Source organism: Bombus huntii, unplaced genomic scaffold, assembly GCF_024542735.1.
Source record: "Bombus huntii isolate Logan2020A unplaced genomic scaffold, iyBomHunt1.1 ctg00000067.1, whole genome shotgun sequence".
Taxonomy (NCBI): Eukaryota; Metazoa; Arthropoda; class Insecta; order Hymenoptera; family Apidae; genus Bombus; species Bombus huntii.
In genome coordinates this window covers 571,088-592,877 of record NW_026099326.1, presented here as the reverse complement: position 1 = coordinate 592,877, position 21,790 = coordinate 571,088, and the positions used below count along the sequence as shown (strand labels likewise).

The 21,790-nt window shown below is 36.9% G+C and overlaps 1 protein-coding gene across 11 annotated transcripts in view; it reads right to left on the bottom strand.

Moving 5' to 3' along the window:
- The window catches only part of LOC126876194 (venom serine protease Bi-VSP-like), a 219,207-nt gene that overhangs the window by 103,547 nt on the left and 93,870 nt on the right, over positions 1–21,790 (bottom strand). For 3 of the 11 annotated variants that reach the window (XM_050639060.1, XM_050639058.1, XM_050639057.1), the window contains exon 4: positions 1,954–2,108. The exons of 1 other annotated variant lie outside the window; for it this stretch is intronic. In XM_050639060.1, the coding sequence (XP_050495017.1) occupies positions 1,954–2,108 (155 nt within the window). Of the gene's footprint in view, positions 1–678; positions 874–1,283; positions 1,626–1,953; positions 2,109–21,457; positions 21,653–21,790 lie in introns of those variants that run through there. 7 more of the 11 variants (XM_050639051.1, XM_050639059.1, XM_050639049.1 and 4 more) reach the window with 5 other exon arrangements.

Genomic DNA, 21,790 nt, shown 5'->3' with positions numbered 1-21,790 from the left:
GTAATGTACATCACATACACGTGTACTCTCATGCAACAAAATACAATTAGATTTAATAGTATAAGCTCTTTTATTCATCATAATAGATTGGAAATTTAAGTGTCTTACGAGGGTGAGTAAAAAGTTACCCGCTCTGTCGGTGTAGAATTTATTTTAAGCAATTGTCAAAAAAGACATACATCATTTTTTGACATAATCACTCGATTTCTGTATACACTTTGTCCATTTGCCGAAGGACCTTTGTATTTTCTCATTAAAAAATGTTTTGGGCTGAGCTGCGAACCACGAATGCATCGTCGTCTTCACCTTTTCATCAGCTTTTTCGGCATCCATCTCGCACAAACTTTTTAAAATCCAAATCTGTCGTGCACTATTGCATAAGCAGAGCCGTGGCTGATTTGCAAATGATTTGCCACATTATCCAGTGTCACTCGTCTATTCCATAGAGCATAAGTTCATGAGCACGTTCAATGTTGTCATCGTGGATGTGGACGGGCGTCCAGCTGTTTTTTCATAACACTCGTGCGATCTTCTTTGAACTTTTGTGCCCATTCAAACACACTTCGTGACAAAACACTTTCTCCATAATGTGCATTAAATCTTTGATAAATATAGGCATCAAACATAACCTCCGACCACAAGAAACGAATCACAGCATCCTGCACTGTTTTCCTGCAAATCACCATTGCAAAGCGCCATTACTCGCGCAACGGTCACAAACGAATTGACGTAACACAAAGAAACCTGCGCAGCAGCACTGAACAGATATTGACGTCATACGAAGAGTGCAGATGGATCAATACGGTCGACAGAAGTTTTAACTATCTGGAGTGCGGATAAATTTTTACTGAGAGTCGTATAGGAATCTATAATCTGTAAGTACACCTTTGGCTGAATGGAAATTTCTCTTACATATAGTCAAAAATGCTGAAACTGTGTATTGAATTGGAAAGTGATAAAAAATAAGTGAAGTTTCGAGGTTGCATGTGATTGCATGAGTACACAGGACGTTTTTAGCGAATAAAAAATAATTTTGAAAGACACGAGACTTATCTTGTATTTTATGCACTCTCTGTGTCCGAATTTCCAGAAGCTCTCTATCTTATGAAGTGTTTTAGATTAGCCGGAAAATTTTGTACGTACGTACAAGAAGTATACGATCTAAGTGGAATATTCCATTATTCTCTTGATACAACAGAAACGAAATTTACAGAACTTCTCAGAAAGTTGGTTTATTATTACCAAATTTATAGAATTAATATACGTTTATCATCTTTACATACCTAAGTCGTGGAGGTTTATCGTGCGTAAAAAATTAGTGTCGTTTCAAAGTTACATTTCGTACATTTTAAGCCTATAATTTGTAACGTACAAAACAATGTAAATTTGAGCTGTTTCTTATCTCCACAATAAGAAAATCCAACTTTACGTTTTTTACACAATGATATTTATGGAACAGTAATATCATATTATTGCATCGCTTGGAGAATGAAGTCAAGGTACGATGTGACCCTAGTGTAAACGCTGGGATACCCAGCTGTGCCGCACTTATAAGCATAAGACACAATACCTATTAAATACGAGGTTAATTCATGTTGTATCAGCAGTGGTCCGCCGCGGTCAGCCTGAAAGGATCGTTAAATTTTTAATCAAAGATACTGAAATATATCGATCGAATTGTATTGAAATTATACTTATATACAGTAATAATCTTCTATTGATTTGTGTATTGAAATACTCCAATTTATAACGTACATGTTATATGTATTTTGAGCAAAACTAAGATTAGAAGGAAATTAGATTAAATACCATAACGAGGTGTGAGAAGTGGGCAAAACTATTAAATTGTGTTTATCTATTATTTTTAATGTTTAAGACGTCGATTTGATGTTAATTCGAATCGACGTGTCTTCAGATACCGTATAGTTTGTAGTAACTCTGTAACTTAATTACCGTACAAGAATCCTCTCCACCCTGAGCATGTTCGGCGCATATTATACCATCAGTGATATCAGGTGCATTAGGAAATTTGGAATAAGCTATTTTGCATTCGGCGTTCTTAATCACTGGCATTTGTACTTCCATTAATGCATTACGTCGTGGTCGTCCTACGAAGAAAATAAGAAAGATATTTAAGACTGGAACTATTTAATTTTATTATAAAATTGATATCACTTACTATATCTTAATGCTCCCGATCCAGCAACAAGGGGGTTATAGCCGACGAAGTTGCTCTTTCGTAGGGGCTCTTTCGTACAAATGGGATATACGTACCCTGAAAAATAAAAAAATAAATGAAAATGCAGGAAACGAATGACCAAAAGTATGAGAAAGAATTATACACGCTTTATGACACAATATATGTGTACAGTAAGAAATTTCAGGATATGATACTTCAGTAATACTCAATAGCATATATATATATATATATATTTGAGGACTTACTCGAAAATGGCACCTCCTCCACCAATCTAAGAATGACAATATTATGATTGTGTATGTTTTCTATTCCATCCATATGTGCACAATGTGCTGCGGTCAAAACATGCCTAGCCGATATCAGGGAACCTCCGCACTTCCATAGTGGTTTGTCTGGGTTTCGGGGATTACGAAAACCTAATGCAACGATCCATGGCCAAGCGCCTAAAATGCAATAGTCATAGTTGTGAATATACATAATTTTTTCTCACATAACGGGTAACAACGATTATTACCTATTCGATATTCGATCATACAGCAGACGATAAGTACATACGTACAAATACTCTGAAATAGAGATTTGATAAAGACATAAATTAAATTTTTATTCCAGTGGAATACAAATTATTAAATAATTCTATATAATTTCTATTTGAACTATACTGAACTATAAAGTTCAAACGTGTAATTTCTGCCCTAACAGTTTTTGATCTCTATCCATATTATTACTCCTATATCAATTTTTTATTTCAAGCAAAAAGATACTCTTCCTAACATGAAGTAAAAGAAAGAAATAATTCAAGTTAATAAGTAAAGTTACTACCGATAAAATCATAGCATTATTATTTAGTCTAATTGAAATGTACATTGATGTGCTGTTTAATGCCTTTAAAGTTCATTCTTTGCAGTAAATGGCTTATTATTAATCGGAAAGAAAGACATAAAACGTACCAAGTTCAGCTGGTTTACCATCGACCACCCTGGTATGAGAGACGTTGCTAAAACCACAGTATGGTGGTCGCAAAGCCTTATACTTATACACAGTTTTTATTAAAATTTCTCTCTTCTCTTTGTTTGGATCGTTCGGACAGCAAACGATCGTAACATTGCCCTGGTATCTGCACACTGATCGTCTATAAAAATCGGTGGCTGTACGGTACTGTATCTGCCATATTTCTTGCAGAGGTTTACATTTTCTGTAGTCAAGGCACCTGCCTTCTTGATTGTCCGGTGTGGTACATTCTGGATCAAACAATTTTAAAACATTTATACAGTTCAAAGATGCGTAAGAAAGCGACACCGATTACTCAACTTTCGAAGTAAAAAGCCGATCGAGTCCACCGGATTGCCCTACAGACACGTATTAATCCGTAAGAGTTAGTCATCATGTTGATAATAATTATCTAAAGAAACTTTTCACGTGAAAATATAAAATTTTAATTGATTAGATATTGTGTTAGCCATACTTAAGAAAGAAAATGAAAATGAATGAAATGAAAGAAAAGGACTACCTTCAACCTCATGTTTTAAATAAACACTTTGTCAGTTTTGCGGTAAATAAATTCTTAGGAATTCAGGACAGTTTTTAGTGAATCATTTTGTTTCGACCGTTCGCGGAGAGACGCGATCGCGAGATAGCACGTCAACGAGAGTTGTAAGTTCCCGTTACGATTAAATAATCGACGCCACGAACTGATCGATCCCCTTATTTCGATTATGATAATAAGGGTAGTTCAACGAAATTCCACAGAATTAACACAAATAAATTAATGTTTATTTCAACAACTTATTAACTAGAAAGATATAAATGGAACAAAAAAAATGTAACTGCGTTTTGGTTGATAAGTAATGCGCGACATACCACATGTGTTGACGGTTCGACATCTCGAAAAGTTCTGAACGCCTTTCGATTTTTTTCGTTTTTTCTGGAAGGCGACCCCCACTACGTTCGGATCACGCCACATTCTTTTACTGCGAGGTAAAATACGGGCCACGAGTCGACGTTTCTGGAAGTCGCCCTGCTTAATGAACCATGCGCTTGCCACTACAATGTTTGTTTGCCGGGCAGACACGACGATCCGTCTGCGACATTATAGTGCCGCGATCGATAGTTAAGAATATGACCTATGGTAAGCCGCATGGCGTAACATTCTCCCCCCGTTGAGAGGGTACCGATCAAACTAGGGAGGTGTGGTTGAAGTTCCCATCTTATTTCGTCTCGGTGGCTAGTTGTTCGGGTTTCTCGAGATCGGGTTGAATTGGCAGTGGGACAAGCCTTTTGACGCCCCGATCCAAAATGCTCTTTGCCGTCTGAACTGTAGCTGTCCGGATGACACCATCGGCGCCTGGATGAATCTTGATAACTCGGCCCAGAGGCCAATGCATGGAGGGAACGTTGTCCTCTCTGAGGATGACGATTGTGCCCTTTTGGATGCTGTGTCCACCCTTGCTCCATTTATTGCGGTTGGTTAGCTCGTTCAAATACTCCTTATGCCAGCGGTTCCAAAAATGTTGTTTAAGCTGTTGGATATGCTGCCATTTGGAGAGTCGGTTCGATGGAATGTCCTTGAAATCTCGATCACGTAAGCACATTAATGAATCGCCAATGAGGAAATGTCCGGGAGTGAGGGCTAGGAGATCATTTGGATCGGTGGAGATAGAAGTTAGAGGGCGGGAATTGAGGACTGCTTCTATTTCTATGATAAGAGTATTACGGTGTTAAGCTCATATGTTTCTGTTTCTCCACTCGCGCTGCGCCATAATATCCTTTGATATTTCCGATCCTCTGGTCGTACGAGGAATTGCCGATACATTTTCTCGATGTCGCCAGTGAGTACGTACTGATGAGCGCGGAATCTAATTAATATACAAAATAAATTGTGAATTGATTCGAGAATATAGGATTTCCCCATTTTCATGATTATCGTGATTTTTGTATAAATATATTTTTTAAGATACTAATAATTAGGTACTTATAAATTAGTATTATCAATTATTTTGCATTTATAATTCCGCCTCTAGTATAAGTGTTAATTGAAAACTAACTTTATGTTTGAAAAAGTACTAGCAAAGTCGTTGAGTAACAAGCCACTGATGCTAACACAAATAGCATTGTCGTAATTAAATATTTCTAAATATTCATTTTTCATTTTGAACCTGTAGAAACAATTTATTATATATACTATTAGCTAAGTAATTGCATATTTAATTAAGTCGAAATATAAAACTTAGTTATTTTAATAATTTAAAAAATAAAAAACTGACAAACATTTCAATTTAATTTATGGTTGGAACAAAAGACAGTTATTCTTCATTAATTGAAATATTGCAATGCAGAGTACTTTCCAAAATACGCCGAGAGTATTCCTGATGGTGAAACGAGCGTTGCTTCATCGAACGCAGCTAAAGAAAACAACATCTATGTAGTTGGTGGTACGATGCCTGAAATAGAGGGCGCTAAATTGTACAATACCTGTACTATTTGGGGTCCCGATGGAACTTTGATAGCAAAACACCGAAAGGTAAGTAATATATTCCTTTATGGCTTTGAATTTGAAAATATTGGGGTGAAGAAAGTGACTCTATCTAGGAATAATTTAGGAATATACATATGTACATACGTATACTATAACCAATTCTATAATTTACGGTTTATAAAATACGTTATGATACGGGAAACGCCCATTTTTGTTGTAATGTGTTTGTTGTTGTATAAATTTTTCACATACTTAAAATATTATTATACTTATTTTTTCTCCTTTTTAAACATTATTAAATGATAAGATTTTTTAATAAAAGAAAGTGATAAAAACGCTGTCAGTTATTAAATAAAAAATAATTAAAGTTTAGGAGTTGGTAACTTTGATATTAAATTACAAAAGTTGCAGCAATAGAATTAGCGACCACATTTTTATGTTATTAGGTACATCTATTCGACATCGACATTCCTAATAAGATTACTTTTCGAGAGAGTGATTCACTCAGTCCTGGTAACTCCCTAACGACGTTCGATGTGAAGGGCTGCAAAATAGGTATTGGCATTTGCTATGATATTAGATTCGAGGAAATGGCACGCATTTATCGGAACAAAGGTACAGTAACTTAATCGATCAATACTTAACTAGCAAAAAATTAAATATCTTTCTTAAATATATTCTATATAAAATTAATATAATCTGTAACTCTGTATAAAAAGAAGCTTAATTTAAAAAACCAGTATATTTGCTGAAAATGAAACAAATAAAAGAATTAAAAGCACAATAAGAGGACTGTCCTCGCATATTCAGAAATGATGGAATGTGAACCGTGCAACTACGAAGTTAATTGGTATTCGGTGGCTTCATATTTCCTGCTTCTCTGGGTTAGGTTGCCAAATGCTGATATATCCAGCGGCATTCAATATGACCACTGGACCACTGCACTGGTCATTACTTCAGCGTTTCAGAGCGAATGATAATCAATTATACGTTGCCTGCATATCACCGGCTCGTGTTCCTTAAGCAAGTTACGTCGCATGGGGACATACACAGTTGACCAATCCCTGGGGAAAGATTCTTTACGATTTGGAAACTCAAGAGAATATGGCAGTCACCGATATCGGTAATTTACAGCTTAAAATTAAAAGCGAGAGATCCATGATGTAATTAATTTTTAGTCTCGTTAATTTATCGATTTAGCCATCTTCCTCTGTATTTGTTGAATTTATTAGTAAGCATTACTTATTACTTCATATGTTTCTTTTTTCTATCAGATCTAAAAGTTGTTGAGGAAGTAAGACAAGACGAAATTTTTTGCATGTCTGTAGTAAAAAGAAATCGAATCTGGTCCGTCGTATCGAGTAGTCCAGTGATTAGGGGGTTTCGGTGTTTGTTGACTCTTTTGCTATATCTGTCGCTATATTTTGCTATTTCCTCTTTGACTGTAGGTATCTTGAGGTCGCGATGGATGGTTTCGTTGGTAACATACCAAGGTGCGTCTATTAAGGCTCTTAGCGTTTTCGATTGGAATCGTTGTAGTATTTCGATGTTGGAGTTACTTGGACAGCAACAGCTGGTGATACTGTCATACACCTCCATTTATAAACTTTCGAAAATCGATGTGACCTTCAAACTTTAGTGTATTCTGTTTCACAGCACAAAATGTTTCCGAAACGTACGTTTATTGTTACAATAAACTTGACTAGTGGCTCTGAAATACTATCCTTGAAAAAACAATGGGGAAATTGGAGCAAAAGCAGAAGGAAATAAACAAAGACCTTGTTGGTTCGTAAAAATAAAATATGCTACAGGAAAAACTTTTTCCAACGGATTGAGATGCGACAAGCTTTAAAAGCTATGACGCGAATCGAGCGTTTGTCTACAAGAGCGCATTTTCGGTGGATATATATGTCGGAATGACATTGGGGATAGGGTTGTCGGTGTTTGAGGAGTCTTCATTGAAGGTAGCCATCGTTGCGGTGTAACGAAGATACGATTTATTGACACAGGTATGAATAACACAGGTTTGACAATCTACCACGGCGGTGAGACGTCCGCGACACTAGTGACAATGGTCTCCGGTTCGATAACGAATCCGCGGCCAACGGGATGACAGATGGGCGTTCTCGCTGAATCTAAGTCTGATTCGTAAAAATAATTGCTGAGCGTAAAGACGTTACTCTTTGGTCGACGGGAGCGCGTAAAAGAATGCCCGTCCCGTCCCGATGATGCCACAGAGGAAAACTATAATGGGGTGTGTCTAAGGACACGAGATCATCGGATTCGTCGAGGAAAGCCTTCGTTTAGGAAGTAAGGGAAATTGACGTTGCTGCTAATTGGTCAATCTCCATATCGGTGGTTAGAAAAAGATGGTAGCCGCCCTCGAGGGAAAGTTGCTAGTGGGAGACGCCGCTCGTTGAAAAATATGTCTCCCCTATCTTCCCGTAGTTGGGACAAAGACTGTTTGTCTGTTTGAAGGACTTTAGTTAACTAAACCTTAAGATTTATAACGGGCCCTCGGGCTAGCCGAACATGTACTGCGGAGACGCATCGACATCTGGCAATCATCTTACTCGAAGAATAGGGTCTGCGTGTGGCGAGCCACGGGACAGAAACCGTGGGAATGTTTACTGTCGCGTGTCGCCACGAATATTTCTTTTAAGGAGAGCTATAGAATTACTCCATACCTTTGTTAGGCAAAGCGTTCATCCCTTGACCGCGGCTACGTTGGGCGACAGACTGTCACCTCGAGCCAAAGCTCACCGTCACTAATCTCGAACAATTACAATCGGATTGAATAACTACAATAGTTTAGTTACAGTTATAGTAGACTTTAGATTGCAATGTTGCGGGGCTATCCAAAGGTTCCGGTGTCCTTTCATCTCCGACATATAGATATACATGTATATGTGACGAAATATACTAAAGCAATATTGACCCTTTGTCGCTGAAAGTATCAAACTACAAAACTTCCTTTCAAATTTTCAGAATAAGGAAATCAGGATCATGATAAATAATTGGAACATAATTAAAAATAATATATCTTCTCTATAAGATAATGAATACATTGGTTCATTTAATTTTTATGGATATTCAAACGCTTCTGTGAAATAAAACGTCAAGATTATAGAGTATAAAATTCATAGCTATGAAATAACTAAAACTCTGATGTATTATTAAAAATATACGTTAGGTTGTATGTAGTGATACATACAAAGATTACATGTACAAACCCATAATTAACACAATGCTACCGCAACCATTCTGCAATCTACCTTGCCCAAAACACTCTTCCAGTCACCTCCAAACTCTTCAATTCTCTCCACCTAACCACCCACAAACCATTCACAAACATGCAATTCCCGACAAAAGAAGAACTTATCGTCAGTTGTCCTTAACATCTCGTTCATTCATTTGGTCCCTATCCCCCTATTTCCTCCCACTGCGATGATCGCACTACATTTTTCCACGTCTCTATTCTATTCTCTGGATGATCTGAATTCTCGAGCAGTCGGGTGACGATTGATCTGTACAATTGATCGATTTCTTTTTACTACAGACATGCAAGAAATTCCGTGTTGGAGAGCGATATTGCGAGTTCGAGTGCCTGGACCATCTGAAGAACGTTACCAGAACTGGTATAGTTTATGTCGTTGATGATAAGAATTCCTCCACGACTCAGCAACAAGAGCTACTCTGGGTGATGAGCTTAATGGTGCTGTTGCGGCTATTTTAATTTTTCAACAAGGATCCAGATGGCGCCGTTGACGAAATTCTTTCATTATAAACGTCAACGATCAACATCAGCCATCAGGGAACGAAGAAGGTACGCTGTAACGTGTCTGAGTAATTATACCTCGAGGAGTACATACAGTTATGTAATGAAGATTCATATGTGAGTGTTTGTTTTCTTATTTCTTTTCCCTTTGTTTCATTTGAATGGATTTTTTTACTCAAAGAGCGAGGTAAGATTACGTCAGATACGTTTTTACATATGCTAAAAAAATGGAAAATGATGATGATGAATCAATGACACGTAGAAAATTATAATCTATTGTATTGCTGTTATCTAATGGTGTTGTAGTTGACTGTATGGTGGATGTATCTAATGGTGTTGTAGTTGACTGTATGTTGTTCAATATTGCTATGAAACTCTTCTGATTCATTGTCACTTATACGAAGGATGGAAGTATGCGAATTGGGAGAAGTCAGGTTGAGAGATGCAAGATTTATACGCTCGTTCTGTCAGTTATCCCAGTGTCTGTTACGCGATAGAAAATGAACGAACTGAATAATAAATGCATTATCGGCATGAAGATTGCTTGATGTAGGCCACCGCTTTTTTTCTATCCTTCCGATACCATTTTTCTTTTTTTTCTTTTTTTGCGAAACACTTTGCTAGTCGTGAGAAGCAGCAATTCCCTTCTGCGAATCAATTACGGTTCACGAGAAATTGTATTATAGCCTGGAACGTATTCAAATTATCTTCAATTATTCTCGGCTGTTTCCATTTCCATTCGTCTCTTACGTAAGTACTCGTTTGATGTACGTACATAGTGAGACAATAATCGTTAACACCTTTAATGTCTTCAGTATTATAGAATAAGACGCGAAAATACGTTGAAACCTGACTTTTAGATTCGCGAGACTCTATAAGGCTTCGAAAGTCTCTTGTTTCAGGCCGAATAAAAAATTGTAGATGAAGAATTACATTGCGAGGTCTGTTAAGGAAAATTTTAAATCGTATCGTTGTAATAGGATTATTTCAGAGAGGGAAATTACGTGTTGCGTGCGAAGCCACGAGCTTTCTTTCAGGCTAATATACATAATTGTCCTATCGAACTTTCCATCTAAACCGTTGCGCTCACACGTGGATTTTGCATTTCAATTTTCTTACTTACAGTCCAGTCCAGTGAGACCAAGTTAAATTTTTCAGCCCTCCGAGGTAGAATATGTTTTATAGAGAGACGTACAACGCCATGAAGGGGAGACAGATCAATAAATTGGGTTATCTTTAAATTACTGACAATCATTTCATCGACGCGGTTTCACCGACACCGAGTCCCCCGGCAACGTCTGTCAAAGCTTATTTACCGATACACTGAAATCAACCACAATCATTTTACCGACCTCTTCCTTTGCTGACAGTTATTATACTCGCTGTCATATGTTATCGTTGATTATACATCTTTATTTACAAATTCGTTCCTGTGTATAACGAAACAAAGGAAGAAACGAAAATGATACGTTTCATGACGCATTGTTAAATTATTAATTAACGAGAGTTACATATCTACATGAATGCTTTGAAATGTCAGTTATAATTCATGAAAATGGATACAAGCCATTTTACTATACATAAATAGAATTATAAAGACATGTTACGTACTAATGCTTTTACGAAATATATTTCTGTATACGTTTGACGTTTCTGTATTATTCCTTATGTGCTTTCTGCTCTTGTGTTTAGCTCATCGGAAGTAAAAATACGTTAAGCGAATCAGCTAATCTATTCGAGCGTTTCAACGGCTCAGTCTTCTCTTATGCAACTACCAAAAGAGAAGATAAGTCTTTGGTTATACAACATTTCATAACGTCCAAAGTAACGGGGTACTAATTAGTTGCAACTTTAAGACAGACCAGATATCAGTCATCGTCCGTAAATACATTTATTACGATCGTTTAAAGTTTAAAGAAACACCGTTATAAAGTCGTAATACGAGACAAAGCGAAGAGAAAGTAAACTGTTGGATATATGACAAAATAATTCTATTTTAAATAAGAGACTGGTCAGCGTGGTTATTTTGTTTACAAAATCAAACGAATTTAATGAATGTAATGGTAAGGAAGTAACTATAAGTGGCTGTTAAACTATTTTTATGCTTGAAAAGTAATTCGCAAAGTAATGTAAAGCAGTACTACTGAGTTGTACATAACCTCTTTCAGAATTTGTTCTTAACCTCTTGCTTCATAACTTTCTTAATTATACTCTTCAAACTTATTGACTACTTCGATGTTGTTACGAACAGAAACTGATAAAATATTAATCTTAAATATATATATATATATATATATATATATATATATATATATATGTACTACTTACTCAAACTATGGATCACATAACCTATACAAAAAAAAAAAAAAAAAAATTATTGTACACTATAAAGCAAGAGGTTAAATCTTTAATCTGTTAAGAATTAAATTTTTTATTGTAACTGCGAAAATTATAAAAGTACCAAGCGAAGCAAGTACGGAATATATGCGGAATATGAATCGCTCAACTAACCAAAGAGCGGCTCAGTGACAAAATTAGTAAAGTAAAGACCACAAATATTACAACATTATATTCTACCACAAAATAATTCTCTATACAAAAAAGGTACACAACGAATCGATTTTTCACTACGATAAGAGTCAACAGAACCAATCAAGACCAGACGAGACTCTCATAAGACAACGATATCAGAGGGATCAAATCAGCGACTTCAATCTATGTTACAGAGTATAGTTATCAAGAAAAATTGCTCTTTTCATGAAAAGTATGGTAATGATACTCTTATAACACATTGTATATCTGGCAGTCGGATGTGCCCGTGGCCATCGGAAATGTAAAGACGACGCTTTTAGAAAGTGATAGCGCCATCGCGTATTAAAAACGCGTTAGAAGAAGGACGGTTTCGCTATCCAAGGCGAATCGAAAAGTGTGCGTGTTGCGAGAATCAGAGTTGATCGAGACGTCGAAGCATAGAGTCGTTAGAATTGAGTTGCGAGTGTTGTCGAGTGTTAGAGTTGCTAGTGAGAGAGAGAGAGAGAGAGAGAGAGAGAGAGAGAGAGAGAGAGTTACCAAATAGTTGTCAAGTTATTTGTTGTAAATACGAGCGTTGCATTTAGTTTTCCTGTTAATCAAACATCGTTTCTCTGTCTAACTAATATCTGTATTTTCAATCCATTATTAATATATTCCGATATTACAAGTGGGGGCTCGTCCGGGATTGAATAAGACAGAGAAACGATACGATTTAACGGAGCTATTTCTGCGGGAGTAGAAAAGAATAGAATAAAATGGCAAACGTTGAAGACGAACGATTGTCGGGTGAAGAGGATTTGACGCTGGAGGAGCTGAGGAGTAAGCTCGCACAGATGAATCTGCCTATATCCGGTGCGAGATCAGTGCTGGTTGCCAGGTTGAACAGAGCGTGCAAACCTGGTCGATCTACTCCTAAGGATTCGAAGCGTGGCGAAGAACCAACAAACCAGCGAGATCTAAGAAGCAAGCAGAGAGCCGAATGCAGTCAAGAGGGAGAGGAAGACCTCGAGAAGCTGAGGACGAAAGAGCTGAGAGCGCGTCTCGTTAGCTTGGGGTTGAAGGTAACGGGAAGAAAATCCGAACTACGCGCGCGGCTACAGGCGGCCCTAGAAGGAGACGATGTATCGTCGGAAGAAGAGAGCTCCGACGAAAGTGAAGGCGAGGACGATAAACAAGGCGCGCGAGAATACAGGAGAGGCACGCGAGCGGTGTATCAGGACCGCGATGAGTAGCAGCAGAAGGTATGCGTCGGTTCGATGTTGAGTCTTAAAGACGTGGAAGACTCATTAGAGAAATTCAGCGGGGATGATCTGCTGAGGGTAAATCAGTGGGTGGAAGACTTCGAGGAAATGGCAGAAGTGTGGGGTTGGTCAGACGCCCACATGGTGGCCTATGCTAAGAAATTACTCGCAGGCTCCGCTCAGGCCTTCGTACGACAAAAACGATGCGCGAAGTCCTGGGCAAAGCTAAAAAAGGCGTTGAGGAATGAGTTTGAAAATGTAGTAAGCGACCAACAGATACATGGCGAGTTATCCCATAGAAAGAAGAAAGCAGATGAGAGTCTGCAACAATATATGTATCACATGTGCGGGATTGCAAAACAAGGAAGGGTTGATACGCAATCCTTGATAGACTACATTATTCAAGGCATTCCCGACGAGGTCGCGAACAAGACTGTGCTATACGGAGCCAGGAATATCGAGCAATTAAAAGAGCGTTTCAGGCGCTACGAAGCGATAAAAAGAGATATGGAGATGAGGACGAAATTTGAGGAGCCGAAGAGTAACAGGGTAAAGCCGGTGGCGAAGCTGTCCGAAACCGAGAGGAACAAGGAACCCGGTCGATCTGGAGATGCGAGGAAGACGCGATGCTACAATTGCTTCAAATGTAGGGAGTACGGACACATCGCATCAAGTTGCGACAATTTGGGTGAGCCCTCAAAAAAAGTTTACAGCGTGTTTCGGTCGTTACAAACAAGGCGTGGTAAGGATGTTAAGATGGAAAATTTCAAATTGAGCGCGTTGATAGACACCGGTAGTGAGCTGACTCTAATGCGAGCAGATCAGCATGTGAAAATCGGAGCGCCCAGATTAAGTCGGGAAATCGTTGGATTTGGCGGTGTCGGTTCCGGAAGGAATTTTACGCTCGGGAAATTTTCCACGAACATTATTATAGACAATGAGTCGTACTGTATAACCATACACGTAGTTCCAGACACAGTGATGCAACATTCGCTTATTATTGGCGCAGACTTTTTGGACACTGTTGAAATAAGTATAAAAGGGGGAGAATCTTTTATTAGTAGAATAAAGGACGAAAATCCCGATGAGTGTCCGGAAGTCCTCAAGATAGATGTAGAGACACAGGCGAGTGAGATAGATTTGTCACACGTTAAGGACATGCAACATAGGCTAAAAAGAGATTTGAAGAGAACCAAAGCATTGCTAAGAGACGCTCAAACGATGCTGGAGAGATCGAAAGGTGACTCGACGGGTAAAGCAGCTTTACGACAGCTGAAGAACCAGTTAGAAGATGCAGAATGCGCTAGAGCAGTTGCAGTTAAAGCGAAACAGGCACTGGAGCAAGAACCGAATGAGACGCAGGCTTCGTTGCAGGAAGTACTGCGGCAACGTTCCGAAGCAGAAGATCGTGTTAATGTAGCTAGTCGCGAACGAACTGAGCTACTGTCGCAATTGGAAGAAAATAAAGAAGAGTTAGCAGAAGTTTTGAAGAAGTATCGGGCAGCTGTGCAGCAAGTGTCGGAGGAACGGAGAATAGTGGCAAGACACGTGGTGATTGGTAAAGTGGACCACGAGATGGTGTCCTCGTCGGATTCTTGCGGCCAGCAGGAGGACTTAGCGAACATCACGAGGAGGAAGAATCTGGCTAAACAACAGCAACAGGATGTTGTTGATGATATTTGCGAATTTACTGAGAAGGATAGCGTTGCGGATGTGAGGGTTGTTTCAAGTTTTCGGATAGACTCGAAGAGAGTGAATGCAAGGCGAACGAAAAGACAAGGGAAGTCGCACGTGCGGAATCCCTCCAATAATATCGATATACAGAGGATGTGGATGACGAGGACGACGATGGGATTGTCGAGGACACGATGAACGTGAAGACCTTCGAAAAAGAAGAGATCATAGTCTCGGTAGATGGTAAGTTGTTAACGTCTTCCATGTACGAACCGAGCCTACGAAAATGTCACGATGCTGCCACGACGATCAAAGCCCCTGACAAGAGTGAAATGGGTAAACAAACAACGGAGAGGAAGATAGAGGAAGAGCGAAAGAGGAGCAGTAGCATCGAGGACGAACAGGCCGCGGTGTTCCAAGAGGAACGAGATCAGCTGCGTGCGGACGCAAAGAGACGGATTGAGGAGATCCAAATCCGAAACAAGCGGGCGTATAACAGGAGACGCAAGAAGGCGACAGCATACAGGACGGGAGATCTAGTGGCAATCGAGAGGATGCAGAGGGGTCCCGGGCTAAAGCTGCATCCGAAGTTTCTTGGACCGTATCGGGTGATAAAAGTCCTGCGAAATGACCGATACATAGTGCAGCGAGAGGGGGAGCACGAAGGGCCACGTACAACTTCCACGGCAGCCGATCACATGAAATGGTGGAATGCTGACGATAGTGATGTAAGTGCGAGCGGCGCTGATGAGCACATCTGAGGGCAGATGTGATTGTCAGGAAAGGCCGATTGTAATATCGTAGAATAGCTTTGATTGGAGATCGGCTGAAAATAGAAAAACCGTGTACGTCGTGTTTCTGTGGTTCGTTTACATGTAAGAGTGCCTACGTGACTAAAGGCACGTAGTTGGTAGTTCTTACATAGGTATGAGGGAAACAATAGACAACGTTAGAAGAAGGACGGTTTCGCTATTCAAGGCGAATCGAAAAGTGTGCGTGTTGCGAGAATCAGAGTTGATCGAGACGTCGAAGCATAGAGTCGTTAGAATTGAGTTGCGAGTGTTGTCGAGTGTTAGAGTTGCTAGTGAGAGAGAGAGAGAGAGAGAGAGAGAGAGAGAGTTACCAAATAGTTGTCAAGTTATTTGTTGTAAATACGAGCGTTGCATTTAGTTTTCCTGTTAATCAAACATCGTTTCTCTGTCTAACTAATATCTGTATTTTCAATCCATTATTAATAAATTATAATTAATCGAACAAAATTACACCTTTAATATATTCCGATATTACATTACCGTGATGTAATATTTATCATGCTTATTTTGTACGTAAAACGAATCGTTGGAATATTCCCGAAGCTAACGAAGCATTTCCCAAAAGTTAAACCGAAGAGATTAACGCGAATAGTTAAGTGAAATTTTTCCATTAACTTGCTGACCAACCGGCAAATAAAAAATCATAAAAATTGTTTCAATGTGTTGAGGTCACGCATAACTTCTTTTTTCATTGACGATTACCAAACAGGTAAAATTTCGAAATTGTACGAAGGCCACGTGACCAGATCGTATTGGAATTTGAAGTGCATGGAAAAAGACAACTCGAAGTACAAACCTTGAGCTGTACTACTCGAAGTACAAACGTGAACTAATGGATGCAGAAAAGCAATTAACGCCAAACATCCGAACAGCATCTTGGAGCCCGTCATTGTTCTGAAATAAAAGAAGTGACGAATTAAAAAGACGCAGGACTAATAATAATAAAGGAAACTTAGTTCGTATTATAAATTGAATTTACATCAGAAAAGAAGCACGATCAAGCGAAACAGATCGTAGAAATGACAAATATCATCGATATACGTTTCAGTGTAATTTCACTTTTGAAAATTATTTAGTTTAATACGATCGTATTCATCGCTCCGAAACTTTCATTGTGCTGCAATTTGTGCTGCGTCTTTTTAATTTCTCTATCTTTCTGTGTTTTCGGAAAAATTACTTGAAAGATTAAGAATTGCTTGCCTTATTTTATTTTCGATTAGTTAGGATTTGATTATTCCAGGTAAGGTTTATTATTTATAACAGGTTTTATCACTTGTTTATTATTTAGGAGTTTGTTATTTTAGGATTAGTACCTTTTAGGATTTCTTATCCTTCGAGTTTCTGTTTCAGATATCTAGGTCTATTTCAAGATGTTTTATTACATTAGGATTATTTATTCGATTAAGATAATTTAAGAGTTTCACAATGTACAAAGAAATAATCGCGTGAAATTTAGATTTATGCTTTAAACGTATTAAACACGCGGTAATTTCAATGTCTATAGCCTCGAACGTGTTCTGATTAGTTGTGTCATTGTCTGTGACATTGAAATCACAAAAATCCATTGCAAGTGTGCTGTCATGCAATGTGGATGTAATTGGGTTTTTTGGGGTTAGGTTGGGGTTAGGTTGTATCATCTGATTTGTACAGTACTATTTTAACGCAAGGACAGGAAAGTTATTATATATTTCCCGTCCATTATTTGAATCGTTGTGAAGTGTAACGAATTATATTCGATTCGAGGAGATGTTAATGAATTACCCATTTCATATGTAATTACATGGAAATAAAAATCATTGCAAAAGTAATTGATCTAATGACAACGGAATTTCCAATATTTTTTTGTTTCGTCACCTCTTTTTCGTAATATATCTTTTATAGGTACGTGATTTATTAATCGTTCGAATGGAAATAATTATTCGTATAATATTCAAACGATTCTAGCCATAAAATAAATTAAAACGATACCTGTCAATGATATGCAATCTGCGTATGACGTCAACCTCGATCTATGCTTATACAAGAAATTTTATCAATCAATGACTAGATATACAATAATCAAATATTATAAAATTTCCTGAAAACCTTTAGGTGTTAATATCTTTAATATTTGCAAGTTATTGTTTAGCGCTAATTAGTTAGAATGTAACAAGTGGTGTACCAGAATTGAGATAATTAAGCCACACGAACAATCTTATTTAGATCTTTTTAATTTTTTAATTCTCTTTTGCTCTAATACTTCGTAAAATTAATCTTCATTAGCTACTACACTTCATAGAATAACAAGAGATAATTTTTCTTATATAACGTTTCATTCATAAAATCTATCATTAAAGTATATCTTCATAAAAATATCATTCCATACTAACGGTATATTTGGCGTCATACGAGATAACAGTTACCAGTGATGACATATGTAACTTTATAAAGATATCTCGTTTTATTATATATTAAAAGAATGTACTCATTGCTGCTATATTTCAGATGAAAAAAAGGCGGCAACGATTTTACAGTAAAATCGTTCGTTTACAACTGATTCATTTACATTTCATGATAATACTGTGCATTCTGAATATGCTATGATTTGGTTTAAAATAATAAATAGTCCATTCTTGCATACTATTGCTCCAGCTTTACTTGTATTTTCGATATTGGTATAAATAGAAAGACAATTAATGTCGTTCGAGTCTATTTTCGGATCATTTATATTACGTTTAATCCATATAGTTATCATATGAGACATAGTATCGTAAAATTTGGAAGAATAAAACGTTCGTACAGGAAGTACATTTTATAAGAACTCCAACAAATCTGCGTGTGCACCTAAAATACAAACTGATAGTGATAGTGATTGTTCATAAGTTTATATACATTATCTAATGTCAATCGAAGGTATCAATTCTTTTTCTCCATAAGAGTACTTTTTCATTTATATGTGTTCAAAAATACATGTGTTCAACCGTGAAGCATATGTCACCTACAACGAAAAAGAGTTTTCCTATACTTAATATTTCCTTTATATACCTATGAAAGTCTATTCTTCGCGTAGTATGAAATTATGAATAAATCTGGAATATTGTTCAATCTGAAAAGAAAAATAACTTATTGACATCATTCATTGATACGAGATTCAGAATGTTTGTTTTGTCTTGCAGAAAAAGAAGGCAGCCCTCCCTTTCTTTTAATGTGAAATAGAAAGCGAAAATTTGAAAACAGATTTTTTGGAAATTTACTTGCAAATATCGTTTTCAATATCGTGATTTTCTTCCCAATGGTACTGTACTTTCAAATTTTCCAGTATCCCTCTAAAAACAAAAAGTCGAACCTCGTTATTGTTAACGTAGGCATTACAAGGAAGCGAAGTATTAGAAAGCAGCTCCTTTTTATTATGGATTTCTCTATAATCATGTAAATAAGAAATTCCGGAAATTTTTTCCTCAAGAATTTAATTCTTGTGTTTTGATTGATAATTATTACACTGCATACTAACTTTTCGCATACTGTTCGCGTCTAACAGTTTCCTAATAATAACTACTTCAAAATTACATATGTTCTTGCACGAATTCAAAAGTACGTATGATACAATTACAATTGATTCTAAAATAATAATTATTTAAAGATATTAAGATACTAATTAAACGTTTCACTGTATTTCAAAATCTGGAACAACAAATTTTTATTTATAAAAAATGAAACTGTCTTTATATATTCTTTGTCACGATGCTATTTCTTATTACCGTGTCGACATTTTTTAAAATTCATTTTGTTATCTCTACGCAATATGAAAATTCATATACTGCTTAATATTTTTTGCATATTATCCATCCACCGCATGATATCTTCTGAAAAATCAAAATATTAATGTTATATTATTACAATGCTTCTTAAATATCAATTTTTGACAAATTTGAAATCCAATATATTTTGCACAATTATTATTTATCAAAAAATTCCAAGTTAGTAACTTTCTTTTCAAATGGCAAATAACATATACTTTGACTTACCTGTAAGTTTTTGTTCCTAATCATCATTTCCTCTTATAGAACATCATTATTGTTCTTATAATTACTACCAGTGTCATAGATATTGTAGTGGCTACAACTGAATTAATAGAAAATGATAAATAACTGTGTATAACACTAACACATAATTGTGTATAACAATGACACATAACTTTTACTTACATATCTGTCGATAAGGGATTACTTACTGTGATATCCTGTTGATGTTTCTTAAGGCACTTGATTAGGTGCGATACGGTATCATTCCTTATGGTATACTGTAGATAAGTATTTTAGAAAATAACAAGAATAAATCTAAATTATTCAGAGGTTCCAGTTTCGGCTTAGACATAAATACAGGACCATTTGCAAAGAAGAAAGGGTGCGTTTCTACAGCCTCGTTATAGTAACCATGAATACCAATCTCTGAATTACTGGTTACTAAACATAAATATCCTATAAAATTTAATATATTTCTTTAATTTTTAATACATACATGAGTTAGTAGTTCTAAATTATGAATCATCCTACCTGTGATATTACGCTTTTCCTTATAATATCATCACTCGAGTGAACAACATTAAGATCATGTAAACCATGTCATCCTATCTTACTGTGAAGATACTTAGTTATGTTATCTAACATTATAAAAATATCATCAAATTCAAGTCCTTTTATTCACATCACATGGCCACGACGATCTGGTTCTTCGTTATATAATGTTCTAAAATTTGTCGTATATATAGGATGTACAAACCGTGATATCAAGGTATCAGTTCTTCCTTCCCAAGGGACAGTTTCATTAAAATTCTGATAGAATTAAAAATTAATTATTAATATTCTAACAATCATATATGTTAAATACGTTATAGTCAACGATATATACCTGAGCGAATGTAGGGGTGATTCCTTGATAATTATAAATGTCATCAGCCCACATCATTGTGCCACTTCTTTGTACTCCAGCCTCTAGATTAACAGCCTAAACAAACATACGAAATTTTATAGAAGCTGTACAAAATATAGTATATATGCGCAATATTGAAGCGTTCAAGGGGATATAAAGGTAATGTACATCACATACACGTGTACTCTCATGCAACAAAATACAATTAGATTTAATAGTATAAGCTCTTTTATTCATCATAATAGATTGGAAATTTAAGTGTCTTACGAGGGTGAGTAAAAAGTTACCCGCTCTGTCGGTGTAGAATTTATTTTAAGCAATTGTCAAAAAAGACATACATCATTTTTTGACATAATCACTCGATTTCTGTATACACTTTGTCCATTTGCCGAAGGACCTTTGTATTTTCTCATTAAAAAATGTTTTGGGCTGAGCTGCGAACCACGAATGCATCGTCGTCTTCACCTTTTCATCAGCTTTTTCGGCATCCATCTCGCACAAACTTTTTAAAATCCAAATCTGTCGTGCACTATTGCATAAGCAGAGCCGTGGCTGATTTGCAAATGATTTGCCACATTATCCAGTGTCACTCGTCTATTCCATAGAGCATAAGTTCATGAGCACGTTCAATGTTGTCATCGTGGATGTGGACGGGCGTCCAGCTGTTTTTTCATAACACTCGTGCGATCTTCTTTGAACTTTTGTGCCCATTCAAACACACTTCGTGACAAAACACTTTCTCCATAATGTGCATTAAATCTTTGATAAATATAGGCATCAAACATAACCTCCGACCACAAGAAACGAATCACAGCATCCTGCACTGTTTTCCTGCAAATCACCATTGCAAAGCGCCATTACTCGCGCAACGGTCACAAACGAATTGACGTAACACAAAGAAACCTGCGCAGCAGCACTGAACAGATATTGACGTCATACGAAGAGTGCAGATGGATCAATACGGTCGACAGAAGTTTTAACTATCTGGAGTGCGGATAAATTTTTACTGAGAGTCGTATAGGAATCTATAATCTGTAAGTACACCTTTGGCTGAATGGAAATTTCTCTTACATATAGTCAAAAATGCTGAAACTGTGTATTGAATTGGAAAGTGATAAAAAATAAGTGAAGTTTCGAGGTTGCATGTGATTGCATGAGTACACAGGACGT